This window comes from Oryctolagus cuniculus, chromosome 9 (genome assembly GCF_964237555.1).
Source record: "Oryctolagus cuniculus chromosome 9, mOryCun1.1, whole genome shotgun sequence".
Classification (NCBI taxonomy): Eukaryota; Metazoa; Chordata; class Mammalia; order Lagomorpha; family Leporidae; genus Oryctolagus; species Oryctolagus cuniculus.
In genome coordinates, this window is record NC_091440.1 from 13,765,169 (window position 1) to 13,789,002 (window position 23,834).

The window sequence follows — 23,834 nt, forward strand, 5'->3', positions numbered from 1 at the left end:
ATTTATTTATTTGAAAGAGTTATAGAAAGCAAGAGAGAGAGAAGAGAGGAGAAACAGAGGTGAGAGGGAGAGAGATACCTTCCATCCACTAGTTCAGTCTCCAGATGGTACACCTGCCAGTGATGGGCCAATCCAAAGGCAGAGCCAGGAGCTTCATCCCACATGGGTGACAAGCACTAGGGCCATCTTCTGCTTTTCCCAAGCCATTAGAAGGGAGCTGGATGAGAAGTAGGGCAGCTGGGACCTGGATCGGCACCCACATGGGATGCTGGTGTCTCAGATGGTGGCTTTACTGGCCGCACCACAGCGCTGGCCCCTGATAGCCATTACACCTGATCTTAGCCAGAAGGCTGAGAAGCGATGTATCCATTTTCTTAGCCCCAGAGCTGTGTTGCTGCATCTGCGTGTATGCAAAGCCCCTGAAATCTCCGCATTGCCACCGTTGTCACCGCTTAGTCAAGTAGCTAAGTGCACGGTGCCTGTCTTAGTGCAAGTCCTGGCTCCACGGTGTACCACCTGTGTGACTTTAGGCAAAACGCGGAGTCTTTCTGTGCCTTCACCTCCTCACCTGTGAAAGGGGCCCAGTGACACACGTCCCGCACAGGGCTGCTGGGATTAAGAGGAGCCGCTGGCAGAGGGTTCCCGCCGCGGGCGAGCGCATGGCGCGCCTTCCTGTTGTGCTCATCCTTGCGGAGTTGGAGAACAGTTCTCCCTGGCTGGGAACATTAACACCCCTCTTCCCACACAGAACACAAACAGGGAGACGGGGCCCCGAAGTGGGCCTTCTGTGCATACTCAAAAGTTGACTGTGGCTCTCCCATGCCGCCGGCCTCGCTGTCTGGACCGTGGCCGCTAACCCCATGTTGTGACTCACGCAGGCTACGGCCACTCAGATGCGGACGTCCTCCACCAGTCCCTGCTCGAAGCCAACATCGCCACTGAGGTTTGCCTCACGGCTCTGGACACGCTCTCCCTGTTCACGCTGGCGTTCAAGGTGAGTATCAAGCAGCACTCGTGCTGAGTTTCACCCACTCGCTCCTGGTGTTCTGCACCGACTGTTGCTGCTGCCGTAAGAAAGCCATTCACTTTTAAATTCCTTCAGTGGTGCCGTTCCGCAGTACATGGCTTGCACTCCGTGCAGTAAAGCCAGACTGGTCAGTGTGCGCAGGGGGGTGGGAGCAGTCCCTGCAGGCTCGAGGCTGGGGGAGAGCATCCCCCAGGGGACAGCAGGGTTTGCTCCCCCCTGGGGGATGATCGGTGCGGGAGCCTAGTCAGACGTGCCTGCCGGGAGTAGCTGTAAGCATAGTCCAACGGGATACCAAATTAAAATCAGGTATTTATGGAGAGAGGAGCAGGAGACACAAACACACTCCTCTCTGCAGTGTTTTCTCTCTGTTACTGAGTGGAAGCATTTCAGAATCAGACGAGGGAAGGCAGGTTTTCTGGTCTTGTTTTGCATTTTAGCGAGTGATACGCACGCAGGTGACGCTGGACTGGTGAGCTACTCTCGGGTGTTCAGGAACCTGACACTTGCCCTTCTGCTGAGTGATCGCTTCCATTTCTGGCATGGAGGGGCAAACTGACGTGCTGCCAGTGGACTTGGAGTGTTGAGACAGCGTGTTATTGCCAGGGGCAATTGGAACGTGCACCTAAAGCCTCCCTTAGCTTACTTACCTCTGCTATCCTGCGCAACATTTTCTTTCTCAAGGAGAGCGAAGTAGTCACCGTGCTATCAGTGTCGCTTTACTAGAATACAGCTGTGTGTCCCTGGCAGCAGCGCCCTGCACCTCCTGTCACTAGGAAGGAACCCGGGTGAGGGCGGGGACCGACGACCCCTCCTAGCATGAGTCGGAGGCGGCAGCGTCGTCTTCCGGGAGCCTCCCCAGAGCGGCTTTCACGGCAGCCACAGCCTCCGGAAACTGGCAGAAATGGAGGTTGTCAGGTCCTAGCCCAGGCCTGCCGCATCCCAAGCTGATCTGAGACCCCAACGCCACGACTTGGAAGCTAGGAGTCTACTAGAGCTATGGAAGAGGTCGGAAAGCCTCTGTCTGCCTGCTTGCTTTCGTTGTAGTTGCAAATCCCCGTGTGAACCGGCAGGGGAGGTTTTCTGTATGCATGTTTGGTCACGCACACCTGTGTCAGTGCCAGACACAAACAAATGCTTAAGCTTAGAGCAACAGTAGAACTCTCTCTTCTGCGCTCTGCCGGGGTCCTGCTATGTGGATAAGTGGGAAATTCTGGAGGGGAGGGGCTGGGGCGTGTCCCACGCAGCACGGGTGTGGCCCCTGTCAAAGGAGCGTGTGTCCACTGAACAGCCACAGGGCTCGTCCAGCCCCGTCTAAGTTTCTTGCTCAGTATTAAAGCAGGGCACTTGTCAGGGTTCCCGGATCTCCAGACACTCAGTTACCAGGTAGGTTCTGACACCCGAGAAACAGCAACCTATGGTTCTGATGAGAAGTTGTGATATTTCTGGACTGGAAGTCTCCAGACCTAAGGTTTCTTATCTTACTATTTGAAACATAAGATGGAACTCACAGGGCTGTTGTGAATTTTGAGTGGGGTGAGCCTCGAAGGGCCGTCTGCATTGCTGGTCTGTCCAGGCTCAGTGCCCTCAGAGTGGCGGGGGAGCTCCCGTGGACTGAAGCCCACCCGCAGCCTGTGTTTCAGCCCTGGGCTGGATCTGCTTGGTCCCTCTCAGTCCTGACTGCCTTACCTACCATGTGCAGCCCGGCCTCCTGCCTAAAGTGAAGGTATGCGTGGACTGGGATGACGTATCCAGAAACAGCTGCCCTGGGTCTATACCACAGCAGGGACCCAAATGTGGCAAAGGGTCCGATCCCCGAGACCCCAGGGAAGAGCTAGCTGATCTCTGTCAAAGCTGGTAGCCATGTGTGCAAAGCTGACATGGGCGCTCAGCACCCTGAGACGTGGAGAGCTGGGCAGGCGGAAGGTGCTGTGGCCTGACCGAATGTCAGGGTAGATGGCACTGCGGGCTCTCCTGGCTCAGAGGCCCCTGGCGCAGCCACTGCTGGGGCACCATGGGGGCATGGGGGCGTATCAGAGTGTAGCGAAGAGTTAGCTGTAACATCCGAGTGTCTGCCACGGATGGAGCACGCTGACTACTGACATGTCGTAATTGGCCTCCCGTAATAAGTTGCCAAAGACAATCAGTTTCTTAGTGAGAGGGAAGTTTGGCAAGATCTACACCCTACACCCTATTGAAGCCTGAATATTATTCTTGTGTTAGATCTCCTGTTTCCTGAGAACTTCCGTGCCTCAGGCTGTAATGTTCACAGCAGCCCCCCGGGTAGGGCTTATGTCCCACTTTACAGATGAGCAAACTGAGGCTGAGATGGATTAGGAAATTTGCCCAAGATCACTACTACAATTGGCCTATCCAAAGGCCTTATTCTCTACTGGGTAAGGGTACGTGTGTGTGTGTGTGTGTGTGTGCACACATGGGCACAAGAGAGATGAGACAATCTCAAGTTATCTGGATGAGCTCACCTAGATTAGATCTAGATAGAGCTAACTATCTAACTATTTTTATATTTGTAATGTGTTCACAAATTTGATCTGAAAATATTTTTTTTTTTTTTTTGACAGGCAGAGTGGACAGTGAGAGAGAGAGATAGAGAGAAAGGTCTTCCTTTGCCGTTGGTTCACCCTCCAATGGCCGCCGCGGCCGGCACGCTGTGGCCGGCGCACCGCGCTGATCCCATGGCAGGAGCCAGGAGCCAGGTGCTTTTCCTGGTCTCCCATGGGGTGCAGGGCCCAAGCACCTGGGCCATCCTCCACTGCACTCCCTGGCCACAGCAGAGAGCTGGCCTGGAAGAGGGGCAACCGGGACAGAATCCAGTGCCCCAACTGGGACTAGAACCCGGTGTGCCGGCGCCGCTAGGCGGAGGATTAGTCTAGTGAGCCGCGGCGCCGGCCGAAAATATTTTCTAATAGCAATGCTGTTAAACAGCAGTTACACAGCAGTGCTGTTGAGTGCTTCTTCGTGATTTGAACTGTACCATGAGAACTAACCCATAATCATAAGAGCAGTGGGAACTAAAAGGATGGGTACTTGGGGTCTTCCTCCGTGGCTTGCGATCTGATTTGCACAGCTGTGAGCCTGGTCTGCAAAGTCACAGGAGGTTTAGGTCATCGCGGTGACTGGCACATCTGCCACTAAAACAGCGCCTCTCCAGACTGAATTCTTCAAAGCTGTGTTTAGATCGATGTCTACATAGAGATGAACGCCTTATGCCTTGGAAATACTTGACTGTCTCCGATATCTTTGTCCAGATGTCTCACTTGGCACCCAGGATTGCAGTTTGTTTTCCTCTGTTCTGGTATCTTTAGAAGTTACTGGTCTCGAGCATTCATGCCCCAGAAGACCTGTTTCCTGGGCTCAGCACTGTGAGGGACTGCATTACAACAGTGAAACCTGAATCCATGACAGATAGCCCCTGGAGAATTAGACTTCACCTTATTGCTGTAAATAAATCATGCCTTCATAGTATTCTAATTTCTCATTCAGTTTCCTGAATGAAACGTTCCTATCCTCCGTGAGACACTGTAGGGATAAAATGGTAGAAATTAAATACGCTAATACTTTCTCTGTGATTATTTCTGAGTGGACAAGTGAAAGGTGATTTTTGTTTTGCTCAACAGAGAAACTCAGAAAGAGGGAAGAAAGCCAGTTGGAAAATAAAGGAAGGTAGCTGGTACACAGCTCCCCCTGTATGTGAGGGACTATTTGCATCTCGTGTAAACAAGTTTTAGCTCCATTTTGCAAGCAGGCTTTGAGATCACGCCCAAGAGTACTAAGTCCTGAAAATGAAAAGGGAAAATCTTGACCCCAGAGAGGGAAAGAAGGAGACATTTAACTCAAGAACGTCAATTCAAGAGGTCAGTTCAGACAGCAGGACTGGGGACCTTGGCGATTTAGGTAGGAACTGCCTCTCCTGAGTAGCTCCAGCAAAGAGTGCTGAGGGGTGAAAGGTCAATTCCAGATTCTCCCGAGCCTTAGACCTGCATCATTAGCGAAGCAAATGCGTTGTGAAAAGCAAGGCTTTCAGACTGGAGAAAAATGGTGCTCACAGACAACGAAACTCGTAAGCAGTTCCCCAAACGTGGTCTTTTTCTTAGTGAACAGCTGCTCATGGTTAAGAAGGACACCATGTTCATTTACCTCGTGACATTTCTTGCTCATTAGATTGCTCCTCTTTCACACGATGGTATTCAGTGTGGTACCCGTGTATGCCATGATACAGAGGTCACTGAATTCCAGGTATTCTGCCAGCTGTGTTACATCTGCGCTCACTGGACCTCATTCCTTGAGTCAAAATTCCCCTCGCAGTAAGATGCGGTAAATTCGCTCCGAAACTATGCTTCCAACCACGATTTCCTGCCTCAAGATTATTTGGCCATAAGTTGTCTCTGTTCAAGGACTCTGTGGTTCCATGCACGTCTGGACAGGAAGGTCCAGGTGGGCTTCTTGCTAGGCTCTGTTGGCTACGTTTCTTCCTGGGTGTACTTCTGTTTGCTGTGTGTTCTTGGCAGCTGAAGAGTTTTAGCTGGCTGGGCTTCCAGAGTGCTTAACTGGCGTGAATTCTGTGCTTAACTGAGGAAATGTAACAGGATGACTGGAAGCATTCCATTATAGTCCTTTGGTTTGTTTAAATGAAATGCATGAAATGTTAAATCCTACTGGCTATCGTTGCCGAGCTGAGCGAGGCGTTTTACACTTAACCTCGATTCTTCACAGTAGCTGTGCAAGGTCAGTTTCACGGACGAGAATGCCAAGATCCAGTTCACCTGTGCAGCGCCTGACCGTACCCAGCTGGGTACTCAGAGCTTAGTGTCGAGTGCCTGAGAAGGCAGGCTGAGGGACCCCTCACTACCCCCTTAGAGGACCTTTTTCACATACCTTTCTTTTTTTCCCCTGCACATCAACTAATGCCTGTAGTGACATTTCTCTGTGGGAACTGAGATGTCACAAACATCACCCTTACCAGTTGCTAGTGTCAAGTCAAAATAAGCAAAATAATAGAAGCCCAATTGGTACCGAACAAATAGTGGCCCTTTAAACTATTACAGTTTGCTGGGACGTTTATTCCCAAAGCGTAAGTTGATTTGTCTTGCAAGAGAATTCCGTCCTTCGTGAGGGGACTCAAGGCAGAGTTTGTTAAAATTTGAAGTTGTCCTTAATGCTTGGAAAATGAAATCCTTTATCTGGAAAATTGTCTGAAGCCTGGATGTATGTGGCCTGTCTCACTAATGGGGCTGTCCATGTGTGTTTTAAGAACCAGCTCTTGGCTGACCACGGCCATAATCCTCTCATGAAAAAAGTGTTCGACGTCTACCTGTGTTTTCTTCAAAAGCATCAGTCTGAAACAGCTTTGAAAAACGTCTTCACTGCCTTACGGTCGCTGATCTATAAGGTAAGCTTCTTCCTTGGCTGACCGTCGGCCCCCGGGGGTTAGGGCACGCCGCTGAGCACTGACCCTGCTGCGCTCGTCTGCCGCCTCCTGCTCTTTCTAGTTCCCCTCGACGTTCTATGAAGGGCGGGCGGACATGTGCGCCGCGCTGTGCTATGAGATTCTCAAGTGCTGCAACTCCAAGCTGAGCTCCATCCGAACCGAGGCTTCCCAGCTGCTCTACTTCCTGATGAGGAACAACTTCGACTACACTGGAAAGAAGTCCTTTGTCCGGACACACCTGCAGGTGCGTGTGGGCCGGCCTTCCAATACGGACTTGCCCTGGGGAATCCCACTTCTGCGGGGAAAGCTGGCTGTCACATTCACCTGCTTCCTCATAAGTACTGCAGCACCTGACCCTGGGATGAACGTCAGGAGGTCCTGCCTAGCTGGCTTGGTTGATTTCATGCACTGTTGTGAATTGACACTTCAGTATTGATTCAGTATCGGACTAACTGAAATGCCATTTTATCAAGAAGGAGTAGAACCGATGCTTACTAGTAAACATCTTGTGTAAGAGACAGAAACCCCACAGTGGTTCTTCTCTGTCTTCTGACTGTGTGGGAAGAGGAAGAGTGTGAATCACATGAGGGCCAGGGAGGCTCCCAGGGGACGTGGGGGATGACTAGGAGCTAGCAGTTGCAGAATGGTGAGCTTGTCACAGGCGTGTGGCCAGGGGAACAGCTGTCATGGGAACTGGAGGTGTTCCGTAGTGTGGAGTTTAGAGTATAGATGACAAGTTGAGAGGGAACATCTTTGTGCATTTGGAGGAATCCTCTGGGCCCCCAAGTTGAGAAAGGAGTAGGGGAGTATAGGTCTCACCTAGAGAGACAGTTGTCAAATCTGGGACAGAAAGGACAGTGTCCTGGACCAGTGATGATAAGGTTAGTAGGAAGAGGAGAGAGAGTTGACAGTACTTGGGGACTGACTGTACCTGAGGGTGGTTAAGGAAGAGGAGGAGGCATGAGTGTTTTAGCTCAAGCGACTCAAGGTGGTGCTATTCATAGACCCAAAAAAGATTTCCTCGTTGCATAGTTAACATGTACACCTTCTAATAAAAATGGGACTGTTCAGTATTTAATTGATACAAGACCAGGTATAGTCAGGTCTGTCTTTGGAGACAGTGTTAGGTGATATCTCTAGATGATAAGGATTATGTATTTCTCATCCTCTGTACTCTACTGACAAGCATTTTGCTTGGCAGAAATGAACTTCTTAAGTTTATCAAAAATCACCTTCCGGAATAGCTCCTGAAAGGGAAAAATATGCTCAGATACCACTCCTGCACTGGAGTGATCCCTGTGCAGATCTTCCCTCCTTTGCCCAGTCCTCCTGCCCAAACTAACCCAGCACAGCAGCTGAGCCTCAGCAGGTGCTGCAGGTGGGTTGACTTGCTCCTGCTTGTGTGTGCCCAGGTCATTATTTCTGTCAGCCAGCTGATAGCAGACGTCGTAGGCATTGGAGGAACCCGGTTCCAGCAGTCCTTGTCCATCATCAACAACTGTGCCAATAGTGACCGGCTCATCAAGGTGGGTGGCCCCTTTTAATCTTGGCCCCCAGCACTCTGCCTCATCGCGTGAGCACAGGCAGAAGGCAGGTGAAAGCCATGCGCCCTTCCTTCTCCCACCCTCGTTTCAGCACACCAGCTTCTCCTCGGACGTGAAGGACTTGACCAAGAGGATACGCACGGTCCTGATGGCCACAGCCCAGATGAAGGAGCACGAGAACGACCCGGAGATGCTGGTGGACCTGCAGTACAGCCTGGCCAAGTCCTACGCAAGCACCCCTGAGCTCAGGAAGACGTGGCTCGACAGCATGGCCAGGATCCATGTCAAAAACGGGGATCTCTCCGAGGTAGCTCTGCCAGCCCCTTTTCCAGGTTTTTGAGAAAACCAGTTATGCTCCATTTACGGAAAATAACCAGTTTTGAGAATTGTCCCACGAGTCAAAAGATACCAATTAATAGTTCACAAGTATGTGGTATAGACAGTTGAAAGAACTGCAAGAGAGGAGCTGGTAGGCTCCAAACATAAAGGAAAGATAAGAAAATGGAAATGCTGATTGTATGATTTGATCATTTTATATACATGCATTAAAATGTTGCGCCATACCCCATAAAAGTGCACTGCTATTCCATGTTAATCCACAGATGTTTTTAATTGAAAAACAAGCATGGGCATTTGGCATAGTGGTTAGGACACTGCTTGGAACGCCCACATCCCATATCTGAGTACCTGGTTTTGAGTCCCATGTCTGTTCCTTATTCCAACTTCTTGATAATGCAAATTGGGAGACAAATGTGATGGCTGTTTTGTTTCCTGCCACCCATGTGGGAGTTGTGGATTGAGTTCCCAGCTCTTGGCTTCAGCCCGGCCCAGCCCTGGCCATTGCAGGCATTTGGGGAGTGACCCAGCAGATGTGAGCTCTGAGTCTGTCTGTCAGTCTGTCTCTCTGCCTTTCAAATAATTAGAATAATACATTATTAAAATAATAATAACATTAAGAAATGAACTCATAACCAGATGTCTATTAGGTAACAACTAGGCTGCTTACTCAACTGTTTCAGAGCTATGAGGCAGTGAGTGGAAGGAAAGACTAAACAGCAAACTCTGCAACACCTTAAACAGTGTTGGGCTCAGAAGGTGCCTTCATAGTTATCCGAACATTTTCATAATTTAAAACGGATTATAAAGGATATTTCTATCACAAAGGAGCATTGTTTGAAAGTTCCTAAGAATATACATACTCAAAAATTGCCTACCAATTAAAGTGTAAATTGTTTCTGCATCAATATTCCTATTTAAAAAATTCAGCTATTTAGGAGAAACTTAATTTTTCCTGCTGTTGAGGTGATTATAAGGCAGCACTGTCTCCTTGTTTGAGATTGTCCCTTTGCTTTAGTGGGTGTTCCCTTCTGTGCAGAGCTGACAGGGTGGCTGGGAGATGGACGTGTGGGCTGCAGACAGGCTGTGAATCCAGGACCCAACATTGGCTCTATTCTGTGACCCTGAGCCCGTTTTCAACCCCTCTGTGCCTTGAGGGCCTCGTTTGTAAAATGGGGAGGTCTCTAAGGCCGATTCTGCATTCCCATGAGTGCTCTGTCTGGGTTTTGTGCCTGAGACATGTCGGTATAATCAACATTACTAAAGCAAGCATGTGAGGACTTAGAAACTTCTGTGACTAGTAAGATTATGTTCTAAGTGTAAAAGATCTAGGTGACTATTTTTGTATATTGACTATTCAAGGAGCCCAGTGTGCTAAAAGACATGTGTACATGACAAGTCTGTTTGAACATGAATTTGATCTAACCTATACATTAGCCATAATGAAAAAGAAATAGTGGTGGTGGTGGTGGTGGTGTTAACCATAGCAATTTTTCTATTATTCTCAGAATTAAGCTTTTAAAAATAATTTGTATGGCCCAGGTCTCTTTTTTGAAAAAGACAGCCCATTCAGCTTAGTTGTTCCCCTGTCTATTAGTTTCCTGTGACCACCATACCAAAGTAGCACAGACTGGATGGTGTGAAACAACAGAAACATATTCTCTCTGTCGCTCCCCGTCTTCGTGGAGGAACGACACAGGACCCTGCGCTGTTCTTTTGTCTGCTCGGCCCTTCCCGGGTTTGCTGCTGGTTCTTCCCGGGTTGGCTACTGACCCTTCCACCTCCATGGAAGGGCGGTTCCCCCTGGCCACTTTCCCCACTTCCGCGGGGGAGCGGCACACCGCCGGCCGGCTCTCTCGGGGGCTGCACAGGTGTTCCCTCAGATGTTCCCCTTAGATGTTCCTGGTGCATGCTGTCTCTCTCCTCCTTTATAGTCCTCCTCTGCCAATCCCAACTCGGCTGCCCACACGCCGAGTACGCTGCTCTCCTCCAATCAGGAGCAAGTCCTACAGTTTATTGGCTGAACTGGAGGCAGCTGTGTAGAAGCTGTTTTCTCCTCTCCCAGTGCCATATTGTGGGAGAGCAGATGCATAGAATAAGTCTTAATTCCAGTAACTTAGTCTAGTCCGAGTTGCTCCCCACAGATCCCCCTTTCTTTTTATTTTTTGGCGTTGATACGCGCCTGTCTTCGGTGCCCCGCGGCACACACTCTGCTCTGCTTGCTAGAGTTGCCCACAGGTTCTTACAAGCCTACCAATCAGGCAAACTGAATCCGGGTCCTCTCTTCGCCATGTTGTGAGGAGGTTTTTAGGCGCTGATGCGTGCCTGTGTTCGGTGCCCTGCAGCGCATGCTCTGCTCTGCCTGCAGGTGCTTACAAGCCCTATCAGGCAAACCGAATCCAAGCCTTCTCATTGCGGTATTGTGGGGAGGCCTTATTGATGTTAATTCGTGCCTGTCTTCGGTGACCTGCGGCGCATAAGCTGCTAGCCGCCCGCAGGTGCTCACCGCCTTCCTAATCAGGCAGACCGAATCCAAGCTCTCTCATTGCTGTGTTGTGGGGAGGCCTTTCTCTATTTCTCTATCTCCGGGCATTCCTATTTCTCCTATTTTACTTCTATCTACCAGCATTCCTATTTCTCTCATTTTACTTCTAAATGTCTGTTTCTCTTATCCCTGTGGCTTCCCGGCGCCCGCCCCGAGGCTGCTTCTCGGCGGCTTCCCGGCTCTGAGCCGCTTCAGCCCGCGCCTCTCTCATCTGCGCGGCTTCCCGGCTTTGCGCGACTTGGCTTCGCGCGCACTCCATGGTCTCGCACTAGCCCAGCGTTCCCTATCTACTTGTGCCCCGCACGCTCTCTCTGCGCGCGGCAGCCTCCGCGAGTCACACAGCCCCAGCTCACGTCTCCGCCACTAGTATTCAATCTAAGTTCCCCGGGCTAACCTGGCGAATTCAACCCAGCTCACGTTTCCGCCCCACGATTTGGCTTCCCGTCCTTTGCTCCCCGGGCTAATCAGACGGATTCCAACCTGGCTTACGTTTCCGCTTCTGGTTTTAACTTTTCGCCCCCTATTCCCGAGCTAACTTGAGAATCCCAAAGTAGCTTTCGTCTCCGCCTCAGCCTGCCCCCGCGGCTACATCCTCCCTAACATATTTTTCTCTACCTGGTATGTTTCCCTAAGTTTTCTTCCAACAATATTCCTCCCTCATTTCTCCTGGCTTCTCCCCACAGTCCGTATCTGAGTCTGTTTGTTCTAGCTTTCACTTTCGCTTTCGACCTTAGAGATTTCTCCCAGCTTCCCCCTGTAGTCCGTATCTGAGTCTATGCCTAGGCTTTCAATAGCTTCTTCTGGCACCTTTTTCATCCGGCTTTTCCCTAGGCTCTTTGCTAGTCTCTCTCTCCGGTATTTTCCCATTTCTTCCCTCCTAAGTTTCCTATCCAAGTCACGGCACCATTATGTCGCTCCCCCTCTTCGTGGAGGAACGACACAAAACCCTGCCTAGGCTTCATATCCGAGTCACGGCACCATTATGTCGCTCCCCCTCTTCGTGGAGGAATGACACAAAACCCTGCCTAGGCTTCATATCCGAGTCACGGCACCATTATGTCACTCCCCGTCTTCGTGGAGGAACGACACAGGACCCTGCGCTGTTCTTTTGTCTGCTCGGCCCTTCCCGGGTTTGCTGCTGGTTCTTCCTGGGTTGGCTACTGACCCTTCCACCTCCATGGAAGGGCGGTTCCCCCGGCCACTTTCCCCACTTCCGCAGGGGAGCGGCACACCGCCGGCCGGCTCTCTCGGGGGCTGCACAGGTGTTCCCTCAGATGTTCCCCTTAGATGTTCCTGGTGCATGCCGTCTCTCTCCTCCTTTATAGTCCTCCTCTGCCAATCCCAACTCGGCTGCCCACACGCCGAGTACGCTGCTCTCCTCCAATCAGGAGCAAGTCCTACAGTTTATTGGCTGAACTGGAGGCAGCTGTGTAGAAGCTGTTTTCTCCTCTCCCAGTGCCATATTGTGGGAGAGCAGATGCATAGAATAAGTCTTAATTCCAGTAACTTAGTCTAGTCTGAGTTGCTCCCCACACTCTCACAGCTCTGGAGGCTGGAAATCCAAAATCAAGGTGCTGGTGGCACCGTGCTCTGGACTTTCTAGGGGAGAACCTGCCTGTTGCCCTTCTTGTAGCTCCCGTGTCTCTGGCAAGCATGTTCTCCAGCTCGTGGACAAGCCACTCAGACCCTGTCCCCATTGTCATGTGGCATCCTTCCTCACGTGTCTGGGTCCTGTGTCTCTTCTCCTATTATGACACAGTCATGTTGAAATTAGGGCCCACCTTGCACCAGTGTGACCCCATATTAACTAATTGCGTCTATAAAGGGCCTATTTCCCAATAACGTCACATTCTGTGAAGTCCCAAGAAAAATGTGAATTTAAGGGAGACACCAACCAACCTAGTATACTCTGTAAATAAGGGTGCTGTAGCAGCGAACATGCAAGACTTCTTGTTGCTCCAGTCATGTCCGTTGTGTACTTGCTGTGTGAGCCATCGCATGTCTGTGTGCCTCTCCTGCTGTGCTCTGGGAAGACTCTCATCAGGGTGCGTACTTTGCTACTGACGTGTATTCCCACATGCAGGTACATCACAGGGCCCCTGCGTGGTAGGTTGTCTCCCTGAGGGTGAGATCTGGGGCAAGGGCACCGTGTGGTGGTGGCCATACACCTGCTGAGGACAGGCCCTCATGCGCTGAAACGTACAGTGGCTTCACTGCCTGCAGTTGTCTCTGATTTTTCTAACACCGTGACTTCTTGGTGAAAAAAGATTGTTTTTATTTTCTCTTTTATTTTAAGGTATAGATAGTGTTGAACTAGGACTTTTCTTTGGAATTGTATGTTTGGAAAAGATATAGCTTCATTTTTCTTAATTAAATGAAGAAGATACCAGCACTTGAAATGTGAGCCTTTCTCTCAGAATCCAGGGGAAAGCACACCTTTTCCCCAAACGGGTCTGTTTTCACAGTTAGAAAAATGATACAGAAAGCTTTGGTGCTTGTAGAGGAAAAATGCTCTTGTTATCTTTCACCTTAATTTTTTTTAAGATTCATTATTTATTTATTTAAAAGTCAGAGTTGACAGATCTTGCATCCACTGGTTCACTCTCCAGATGGCTGCCACAGCCAGATCTGGGCCAAGCTGAAGAGAGGAGCAAGGAGCTTCTTCCGGGTCTCCCACGTTGGTGACAGGGACCCAAGCACTTGGGCCATTAGCAGGGAGCTGGATTGGAAGTGGAGCAGCCAGGACTTGAACCATTGCCCACCTGGGATGCCGGCATTGCAGGTGGTGGCTTTACTCACCATACCAAATGCTGGCCCCTACATTAAATTTTAGTAATTCTAAATAGAAATAAGGCTGAAATTTGTCTCAATTCCAAATCGATTTCAAAACCTGAGTTTATGCAAGCGGTTCCACTTTTTTTCAATGTTAAGATCAGATATTACAAACAGCAAATAGTTGCTGCCTTGAGATTTCATTGTAATTATGAGTCGCATAGATTTTTGTCTGTGAGCTTTGTGACACGCCGTTGTAAACTGATTCTGAGCCCTGTCTTTTATTCTAGGCAGCAATGTGTTATGTCCACGTAACAGCCTTGGTGGCAGAATATCTCACACGGAAAGGTGAGGAAAGATTCCTTTGTTTTGTGAACTGAATATAAAACTGTACAACACAACAGAGACAAGTGAAAGCCACCCTGGGAGATTGGGTGGGGGGAGGTTGATGTGTGTGTGAACCATGTTTATCGTTTTATTCGCTGATGGGACGTTTGCTTCATTGGTAGGTACAGCTGAAATGCCAGTATTAGAAAGAAAAGCAGACAGCATGCTGCTGTATAACCTCCTCTTGACGGCTGTGTTTTGCAAAAACCCATTATGACCTTTACAGATAAGCACCCTGCCCGACCACTTGTTCTTACAGTTGTAATGGGAGATTATCAGACATGTTTTCTGCAGGGCAGCCCCGTGGGCTTTATTGTGTGAGAAGGCAGCCTTGCTTCCCAGTGAAAGGAGAGGGGCCAGGAGCGATGCGTCATACATGCACGGTGCACTTGCTCCCAGGTCAGCAGCCATGCATTCTTTCACAGGTTCCTTTTGGTTAAACACCAGTTGCTTGTTTCCATTTCAGAATCAGTGCCGCCCTAACTGGTGGCATTTGTTTCTGGAATCCCATAATCCTTAGATTATTCACAGCAGCGCCAGATCTGGGCTCATGAGGAGTACATTTACAAAGTGAGAAGTATATAAAGTCACAGATGCCGAAACCGTGAGATGGGTGTTTCTGGTTCGGCTGACTGTTTGGAATGGAATTTAAGGGAGCCTGGGTTTGTCGCACATCAATGAGCGACAGGAAGTTCAAGAAGCAAGAAGTTCAAGAAGGGTTCTGTGTTCACTTAGTAACAGTCCTGTTTCCCACGGAGCCCTTTGATCAGGCGATCCATTTCCTTATGTTTAGAAGCTGACCTCGCACTCCGTTGGGAGCCATCCCTCTTCTCCTGCCACTATAGCACCTGCCAGAGGAGAAGCCGGGCAGGTGAGCCCGAGGGTCGCCCAGCCCCCAGGGCCCCCAGCTGCTCTCTTCACGTGCCATTCAGTGGAGTGGGGACTTTCTGGTTCAACTTTGCATGGAGAGACTTGGCTTCCCTTCTTTCCCTGGGCTCTCCAGTTCATCTGTGTGGGCAATGAAAACACTTTGGTCACCATTTTTGTTACTGCATTGGAGCTGAGTTATCTTTAAAATGTATTCTGTGGCCTAAGCCGAGAGTGGTTGGCTTCTGCAATTTTGTTTTCTGTGTGTTAACGTTTCCTCAAGCTACTTCCTTTGAACAGGATGAAAGCAGGGCTAACCAAGGAGAGTGGCAGAGGTGCTCAGTGACCCTTGAAAAGCTGGGAGCCTAATCAGATGTACACAAAAACAGTTCTGACTCTAGGATCTACTTTTTCAAGGCTTGATTTCAAAACACTCTGGTCCTCTTTTTCCAAAAGTTATGAGAGGTCTCAGTTCAAGTTTTGACTTCTGTTTCGTTTTATTGTGCACGGCCTTCCCAGGAGAGAGCAGCAGAACATTTCAGGTCCTTCTTCACTTCAGCATATTGCACAGCTGGCCTCGTCCAACTGAAGTAAAACTCTTTCCCAGTGACTCCGAGATGCGCAGCTTGCTCAGGGACTTTGTCATTATCCCAGGCATCGGTCTACCTGCAGCCTTCTGCGTTGTCCCCTTGGAGGCCCCGGAAGTGCTGGACTCCCTGTTGTGGTGGCTGCTGTGGCATCGGGAGAAGGGGACCTCTCCTCACTCCCGTGGTGCAGGTGGCCTCAGCCCTGTGGTAGCTCCGAGCTGCACGTGGGCTTTACTGTCTGCTCAGGCAGGAGAGCAGAAGCTCTGACCGGAGCCGCAGCACAGCGTGAAGGAAGCAGAGCTGTTTTTGAGTCATCTCTTTCGCCTTCATTGGCTTCGCCTTTATTTTTCTTGGTATTGGAGCGGGGGTCGTCTTCCCGGATCACATTTCCATCACTTCTTATCTCATTGATTTGAGTACCTGCTTGTTTGTCTACACTGCACTCTGAATACGCTTTAATAAAAGGGAGGTAAAAGTTTACAAAGGGATGAGAACAAGAAGCAAGGGAGGGAAATGTGGGGTAAGTGTGAGGAAATGAATCAAGAGAAAGCACACGGTAACCCCCAGGCTCCCGTGTGAGTGCCAGCGTGACACGTAAGGGTTTTATTCAACACTGGAAGAAACCCCAAGATCCCAGTGTGTGTGGATCAGTGTCTCTGACTCAGCCTCTGCTCTCTCAAATTCCAGGCATGTTCAGACAGGGATGCACGGCCTTCAGAGTCATTACCCCAAACATCGACGAGGAGGCCTCCATGATGGAAGATGTGGGCATGCAGGACGTCCATTTCAATGAGGTGAGTGGCTTTCGAGTCCAGCCATGCACTGCGTGGTGGTATTTTGGTCAATGCCAGACCTCAGATGCAGTGGTGGTCCCATAAGATCCCGTCGTCTGCTGACTGTAAGTCCATCTTAGTTTGTCTCAGAACACTCTCTGGTATTTACACAACGTCGCAGCCATCCCACGATGCATTTCCCAGAACAGGTGCCCATCATTAAGCGACACGTGGCTATGCTTGGCTAGAGCCTGCCGATGCCCTGCCAGTTCTCTGCCAGGGCCTCAGCCCAGGGCTCTTCTCCCTGCAGCTGCTGCTGCACACTGAACTCTAAGGTGAGTCTCCAGACAGCAGAGAGAGTGGCCAAAGCTCCTGCACTAGCCCCTTTCTAGCAACGCCTCGGGGTCTGTAGGGTCTGCCCACGGTGAATGAGGCTGAACTCTCCAGCACTTCTGGTTAAAAGCCCTTCATATTGATCATCAAGGTTCACACTGTTGAGCGTTAATTTCCCCGGTTCATGAGTGTTATTGCTGCTTCAACCTGACTTTTAAATTGGCGTCCCCAGTACTCCTCAGAGCCACAGCTCAGAGCTGCGGGAGGCCAGAGCTGCCCCCATTAGGACCCTCAGTCCTGACTCTGCTTGCGAGCAGTAGCCCTCAGGGTCCCAGGAACTAGGACCTCTCCCACCCCACAGAGATCAGAAAGGCTGACATTAGGTCATTTACCTAATGGGCTGGTCTTGCAAGGATAAGGAGGGAGTTTTAAATAAAGGTAGGAATTTGGATAAAGGCCAGTTCTTTGCTTGCATTCACCATGTTGCCGTCCTGTGAGTGTCTGCCAGCAGGCGTCTTCATGTGTGCCTGCCTCCCCTCAGCCCAGGGCAGATGAAACAGCCAAGGGAAAGCTTTCTAATCCTTTTAGAGCCCATCTTTTAAGGAAAAATACAGTTGTCTAATCATAGGTACAACTTTAGGAATATACTGGTTCTTCCCCCCGTACGCACCCTCCCACCCCCATCCCTGTCCCACCCCCTACTCCCTCTCCCGTCCCATTCTTCATTAAGATTCATTTTTAATTAACTTTATATACAGAAGACCAACTCTATACTAAGTAAAGATTTCAACAGTTTGCACTCACACATACAACGTATAAAGTACTGTTTGAGAACAAATTTTGCAGTTAATTCTCATAGTTCAACTCATTAAGGACAGAGGTCCTACATAGGGAGTAAGCGCACAGTGACCTCTGTTAATTTAACAATTGTCACTCTTATTTATGATGTCAGTGGTCACCAGAGGCTCTTGCCATGAGCTGTCAAGGATATGGAAGACTTTTATGTCCAAAAACTCTGTCAATATTTAGAAAAAGCCATATGCGGCTGGCGCTGCGGCTCACTAGGCTAATCCTCTGCCTGCGGCGCCGGCACACCGGGTTCTAGTCCCGATCGGGGCGCCGGATTCTGTCCCAGTTGCCCCTCTTCCAGGCCAGCTCTCTGCTGTGGCCCAGGAGTGCAGTGGAGGATGGCCCAAGTGCTTGGGCCCTGCACCCCATGGGAGACCAGGAGAACACCTGGCTCCTGCCATCGGATCAGCGCGGTGCGCCTGCCGCAGCCCGCCAGCCGCGGCGGCCATTGAAAGGTGAACCAACGGCAAAGGAAGACCTTTCTCTCTGTCTCTCTCTCTCACTGTCCACTCTGCCTGTGAAAATAAATAAATAGAAAAAGCCATATGAAAGTGGAAGTTCTCTCCTCACTTCAGAGAACAATACATCCTTCTTTGATGGTCCTTTCTTTCCACTGGGGTTTCATTCACAGAAATCTTTCATGTTGGATATTTTTTGCCACAGTGTGTTGGATTTCCATGCCTGAAATGCTCTTATGGGCTTTTCAGCCACAGCTGATGCCTTAAGGGCTGATTCTGAGGTCAGTGATTGTCATTCTATGAGTCTGCTGTGAGGACTACTTCCCACGTTGGGCATTCCCTCCTTTTTAATTCTATTATTATTACCAGACACTTGATGCTATTTATATGATCTCTTTAACACTTAATTCTGTCTATATGTTCATTTTAACACTTAATCTAATCACTTCAACAATTAAGATGGCATTTTTACCCCCAAGCTTATTGGGATTTGGAGTCCCATGACAAGTTTTTAAACTGTACCCTTAGAAGTAAGTCCATAGGACTGCATGCAGAACTATACAGCTTTACAGTTACAAACTCCTCCTCCCTCTCTTATTCCCCCTCTTATTTTTTACTAAGATATATTTTCATTTGACTTTATATACGTATGATTAACTGTGTTAAGTAAAGAGTTCAACATATTGTATGAAGGAGAGAAAAATAAATAAATAAAAAACTGTTACTCTGCAGTCAAGACAGGGCTGTTCAAGTCATTGCTTCTCAAAGTGTCAATTTCACTTCTACAGCTTTTGTTTTAGGTGAACTAGTTCTCACAGAAGGGAGAACGTATAGTCTCTTTAGGACTGGCTTATTTCGGCCGGTACCGCGGCTCACTAGGCTAATCCTCCACCTTGCGGCGCCGGCACACCGGGTTCTAGTCCCGGTTGGGGTGCCGGATTCTGTCCCAGTTGCCCCTCTTCCAGGCCAGCTCTCTGCTGTGGCCAGGGAGTGAGTGGAGGATGGCCCAAGTCCTTGGGCCCTGCACCCTATGGGAGACCAGGATAAGCACCTGGCTCCTGCCTTCGGATCAGCACGGTGCACCGGCCGCAGTGCGCCGCCGCGGCGGCCATTGGAGGGTGAACCAACGGCAAAGGAAGACCTTTCTCTCTGTCTCTCTCTCTCTCTCACTGTCCACTGCCTGTAAAAAAAAAAAAAAAAAAAAAAGGACTGGCTTATTTCACTAAGTATAAAGTTTTCCAGATTGATCCATTTTGTTGCAAATGGCTGGATTTCTTTTTGTTTTTTGTTTTTTTTGTTGTTGTTGTTGTTTTTACTGCCATGTAGTATTCCTAGTGCACATATCCCATAATTTCTTTATCTAGTCTTCGGTCGATGGGCATTTAGGTTGATTCTGTGTCTTAGCTGTTGTGAACTGAGCTGCAGTAGACAAGGAGGTGCAGACAGCTCTTCTGTTCACGGACTTCATTTCCTTGGGGAAGTGCTGAGGAGTGGGATGGCTGGTCTGTATTCAGGTTTTTGAGAGATTTTACTTTTGTTTTGACTCACAGGACCATGGTGTAGCACAAAGTTCACATCACAGCTTTTAGCCATTTTCATGCCAGTGAGGAGGGCCCACACACAGATGTCCTCCGTGCTGTGACCCAGTCCATCAGTCAGTGCCCAACGTGTGGTTCTAGAACCCTTTCAGGGGGCCGGCGCCGCGGCTCACTAGGCTAATCCTCCGCCTACCGGCGCCGGCACACCGGGTTCTAGTCCCGGTCGGGGCGCCGGATTCTTTCCCGGTTGCCCCTCTTCCAGGCCAGCTCTCTGCTGTGGCCCGGGAGTGCAGTGGAGGATGGCCCAAGTGCTTGGGCCCTGCACCCCATGGGAGACCAGGAGAAGCACCTGGCTCCTGGCTTCAGATCAGCACAGTGCGCTGGCCGCAGCGCGGCGGCCATTGGAGGGTGAACCAACGGCAAAGGAAGACCTTTCTCTCTCTCTCTCTCACTGTCCACTCTGCCTGTCAAAAAAAAAAAAAAAAAAAAAAAAACAAAACTTTCAGGAAGCCTTCAGAGCCTTTATCTTCCCATCTGAATGTGTGAGAATGGGTTTTCTTTGGTACGTCAACCCAGCAGACATCATATCAAACAGACTGAACGCAGCAGGCAAGAGAACCCAGGTTTCTCCTAACAAAGTCAGACATTGAAAATAGTCACAAAAATCTGAAATGATGATATGCTTTTCTCCCCTACCCTGCCATTTTTTGAAATTTTTTTCATGAAAAACATTATTTTTGATAACATATAATAGATTTATTTTAATCATAAGGAATTTTTTTCTTTTTCAGTTTCCATTTCTAACATTGTAAATATTGAGAGACCAACCATATAAACAGAAATTCTTCAGAGTCCTCAGCGATCTCTAAGATATATAAAGTGGTTTTATACTCAAAAAGTTCGAGCTGCTGTTATAAATTGTCTACTCTCAAATGGCCTTCAGCACTACAAACTAAGCATGAGAAAAGAGAGTAATACATTGAATTTAACTTTTAAGTAGTTAAATATTAAAGTAAGTTTAACCACATTAGATAAAGTTTTTTAAGTATCCTGATGGGGAAAGCAGGTTGGTTATTCCATGCCATTAACAGTTCTGCACTGTCTCCACCATGAGATCACTGGACAGGTGACAATTTTTTTATACTTTCCACATGTCACTGAGGGAAGAAAGCCCACATACACTTGACTTTGAACTCCCCTCTTCAAGGTGAATGTTGACTGTGGTTTTCCCTGAGAGGAGGCTCGACTATAGGGTCTCTCTACAGAAAACCATGCTTGCATCCCTATGCCAAGTCAGACCTCCTGAGCACTGCATTTTGTTTGGAATTAGATAAGGAAAGCTACGATGCCAAGAGCAATTAAAGATTTAAAAGTAAACAGTTTCCAGTAACCTGCCCCTCTGGGATGATAAAGTGAACCTCACGTTTGCCCCTCTGGTTAGGTAATAGTCTGAGGTAGTCAGCAGAGCCCAGTGAGTCAGCCTGTGAATTCAGGTGCACGTGTTGTCAGGCGGACATGTGAATGGCACCCCCTCCGAACAGTCGCTCAGGACTGCCTTATCAGCTGGCTGCAGAGCAGGGCCTCGCCACCCTGGCCTTGAAGCAGGAAGTCGGTAAATCTTTAACAGGGTCCGTGGTCCATGATGATCTATAGGCTGTTACACAGAACAACTAGGCTTGTGAAGTCCTGAGTGCGCCCGCACGTCAAGGAGGAGACGACCAGGGAGTGGAGAGAAGACGTGTGTGGAAAGACAGGTGACTGATTGCCACATGGGTCCCTGCATTGCCTACCATGATGTTTCAAGAAATAGGGAAAGATGACAGCCTCTGCCAGAGAGGAAGGAGTTGTCTGTGGGACAGTAAAACACGTCGCCCTTTCAGTCTGCATCATTGAATAAATCAAATGCCCTAGTTGCGGTCTTAAGCTGATTTGTTTAAGGGAAAGCTACCTAAAAACACACGATTCTCTTAGTAGCAGGTCTCAGATGAGTTTTTATTGGTGTCACTTCCACCTTCGCTGAGAGCAGACTCCCTCCAGCTGCTTTTGATTTAGGTAAAGAGAAACATCCAGTTCCTAACCACAGTTTTGTTTCATAAGTCTGAGCCTCTGCAGATGGAAGAATTCTGAGTTCCCTGTGGTATTGCCACGCAGTTTTGAGATTTTTGTGCAGGGTCCTGGAAGGACATACGTGGGAAAGTGAAGGAAGCCTGATAAAGGGGCTGTTTTAAAATGCCCAGAGAGGGTTTAGGGAAACCAGCAAAGAATGTTGCAGTACCCTCGGCAGGGGGAGGGATGGCCACCTGACAGGATCTTTGGGCTTTAGTAGAGGATTCTTCTGCCCACTTCACACCCCCACCCCAGTCTCCTGTTGGAGTCAGAAGCCGGAGGATCGGGAGTCCACCCTGCAGGCCAGCCATATTGATGTGCTGGCTTCCAGGCCAGGGCCAAGAGGAAATCGGAGGGGAAGAGAAAGTACGTCCATCCTCGTTATCCACCCATTTCCAAGATTCCATCGTAACCTCCAGATCAATACCCCTGCTGCTATTGCGGTCATTCAGGGATACCCACAGAGTGGCCAAAACTTTGAGCACACATGTTCCCAGCTGAGGTCGAGCAAGATAACACTCTCCCCTCTAATCTCAGCTCTCGCACTATGAGCATGTGTCTGCCTCGGTCTGCTTCGTGCCGTGCTTCTGCATTTGCGTACATCTGATGTGACTTCAGTCTGGCCTCCAGTATAGCTCGGAGGTGCTGGGGTGCTGGCTGCAGTTCCCGAGCACGGGAACGCTGTGTTCCATAATCTTCTCCCAGCCTTGAGTTCTAGAAGTGTTGGCCATGAATTTAACGTTAATCAGTCAACGGTATTCATTAAATTGGGTGTCTCTAAAGAAAAACACATAAAACAAAGCCTGTGTATTAATTGGTCAACAGAAAGGTTGCGAGCAGAGGCTCATGGGAACGCTGTCCTGTATTTACTCTGGGAAGTGGAAGAGTGTTCACTAATCTGGTGTTCATGGTGACTTAACAGAACCTCAGATAATGAGAGCTGACCCCACCCCACACACTGGCTGATCTTTTACAGAGCAATGAGTCCTGCTCTTACATAGTCACCACTGGGCATAATAGACACTGCGTGAACTTAACCAGATAAGCCTCTGCCTTCTATGAGCCAAAGTATTTCTATTCATAAGATGTTTATATCCACAGAACATCTCAGGAGATAGAGATATCAACAGACCGTATCCCATGGTTGCTGTTGATATCTTGTCCAAACCTGGGGCCTGCGACCTGTGGAGCCATCCAGCCATCCGCTTTTCCTCGGTGGCCGTGCTCTTGGAACCGTCAGACTTACATAGCTCCCTGCACTGTTAGAAGGGCTCTCCAGAGCAGCCAGGGCCTGAGCAGGGAGGCGGCCAGTGGAATGCAGACTGCTCTGCCCTTTGCTGGTACCAGAACACAGCACCCTGCTCTGTTGTGCAGATGTCCTGGGCTTCCTCAGCAGTGAACTAGGTGCTGCAAATCGGGGTGGGGGTGGGGGTGAGCAAGAGAGGGTGCCTGCCATGGCTAAACCGGCCTGCTGCTGCGTCCTTCCCGTCCGGGAGAAACACCCTGCTGTCCTTAACAAGCTGAATCGGAAGTTGTCTGAGTGCTTTTGGCCTGGAAATTTCTGTATTGACGTATGTTGATTCATTCCATAAACTAGCCGTGTACCGTGTGCTGGCTCGGAGATGTGTAAGTGGAAAACTTGCCAGAGAGAGTTTCACTTTGTGCTGTCACTCTCAAACTTCAGTGTGCTTAGTCATTACTTGGGCTCCTGTTACTAATTAGATTCTCTTTGTTGCCCTCTCCCCAGATTCACTTGGGGGGAAGGAGGTTGGTGTTGGGGCCCAGGAAGGCGATTATTCTGGTGTAAGTGGTCCTCACCTCTATCTTGAGAAGTGAGGATCTGGTAGAAATGTGAGTTACGTTGTAATACACCATTGCCCGAGCTACCTCACAGGTGTACAGTGATTTCCAAATGGTAGAAAATAAAGAGACGGCACTTAGCTTCCTAGGTAAAGTTAATTAGATTGAATTAATGAGTCCTAAAATGGAGCAAAGACATCTCAACAAGAAGTTTTTAAATGATCGCATAAACACAGAGCCATACAGGCATTTTTGTGCGCACACACACACACACACACACACACCCATCAGTGTGCTATTCCGTGGACAGGCTGCCATTGCTCAGTAGCATCACTGTAGCACACGTAACAATGGGACTGGCTAATTGCACTTTTAAAAGCTTTCTCAATGGCATTGAGATGTATTTAAGTCTAGTCTAGTAACATAGAAAGTCTGTTTCCAGGATACACAGAGTTCATTGCAGGTT

General features: G+C 49.2%; 1 protein-coding gene across 38 annotated transcripts in view; it reads left to right on the forward strand.

Annotated features, from left to right (window-relative positions):
* Window positions 1-23,834, forward strand: part of DOCK9 (dedicator of cytokinesis 9) — a 325,197-nt gene that overhangs the window by 274,267 nt on the left and 27,096 nt on the right. For 19 of the 38 annotated variants that reach the window (XM_070048669.1, XM_070048650.1, XM_070048660.1 and 16 more), the window contains 8 exons: window positions 879-994; window positions 6,297-6,434; window positions 6,535-6,717; window positions 7,886-7,999; window positions 8,109-8,324; window positions 13,961-14,018; window positions 14,851-14,928; window positions 16,199-16,305. In XM_070048669.1, coding sequence (XP_069904770.1) covers window positions 879-994; window positions 6,297-6,434; window positions 6,535-6,717; window positions 7,886-7,999; window positions 8,109-8,324; window positions 13,961-14,018; window positions 14,851-14,928; window positions 16,199-16,305 — 1,010 coding nt within the window. The remainder of the gene's footprint in view (window positions 1-878; window positions 995-6,296; window positions 6,435-6,534; window positions 6,718-7,885; window positions 8,000-8,108; window positions 8,325-13,960; window positions 14,019-14,850; window positions 14,929-16,198; window positions 16,306-23,834) is intronic. The other 19 variants (XR_011378719.1, XM_070048667.1, XM_051850502.2 and 16 more) reach the window with 1 other exon arrangement.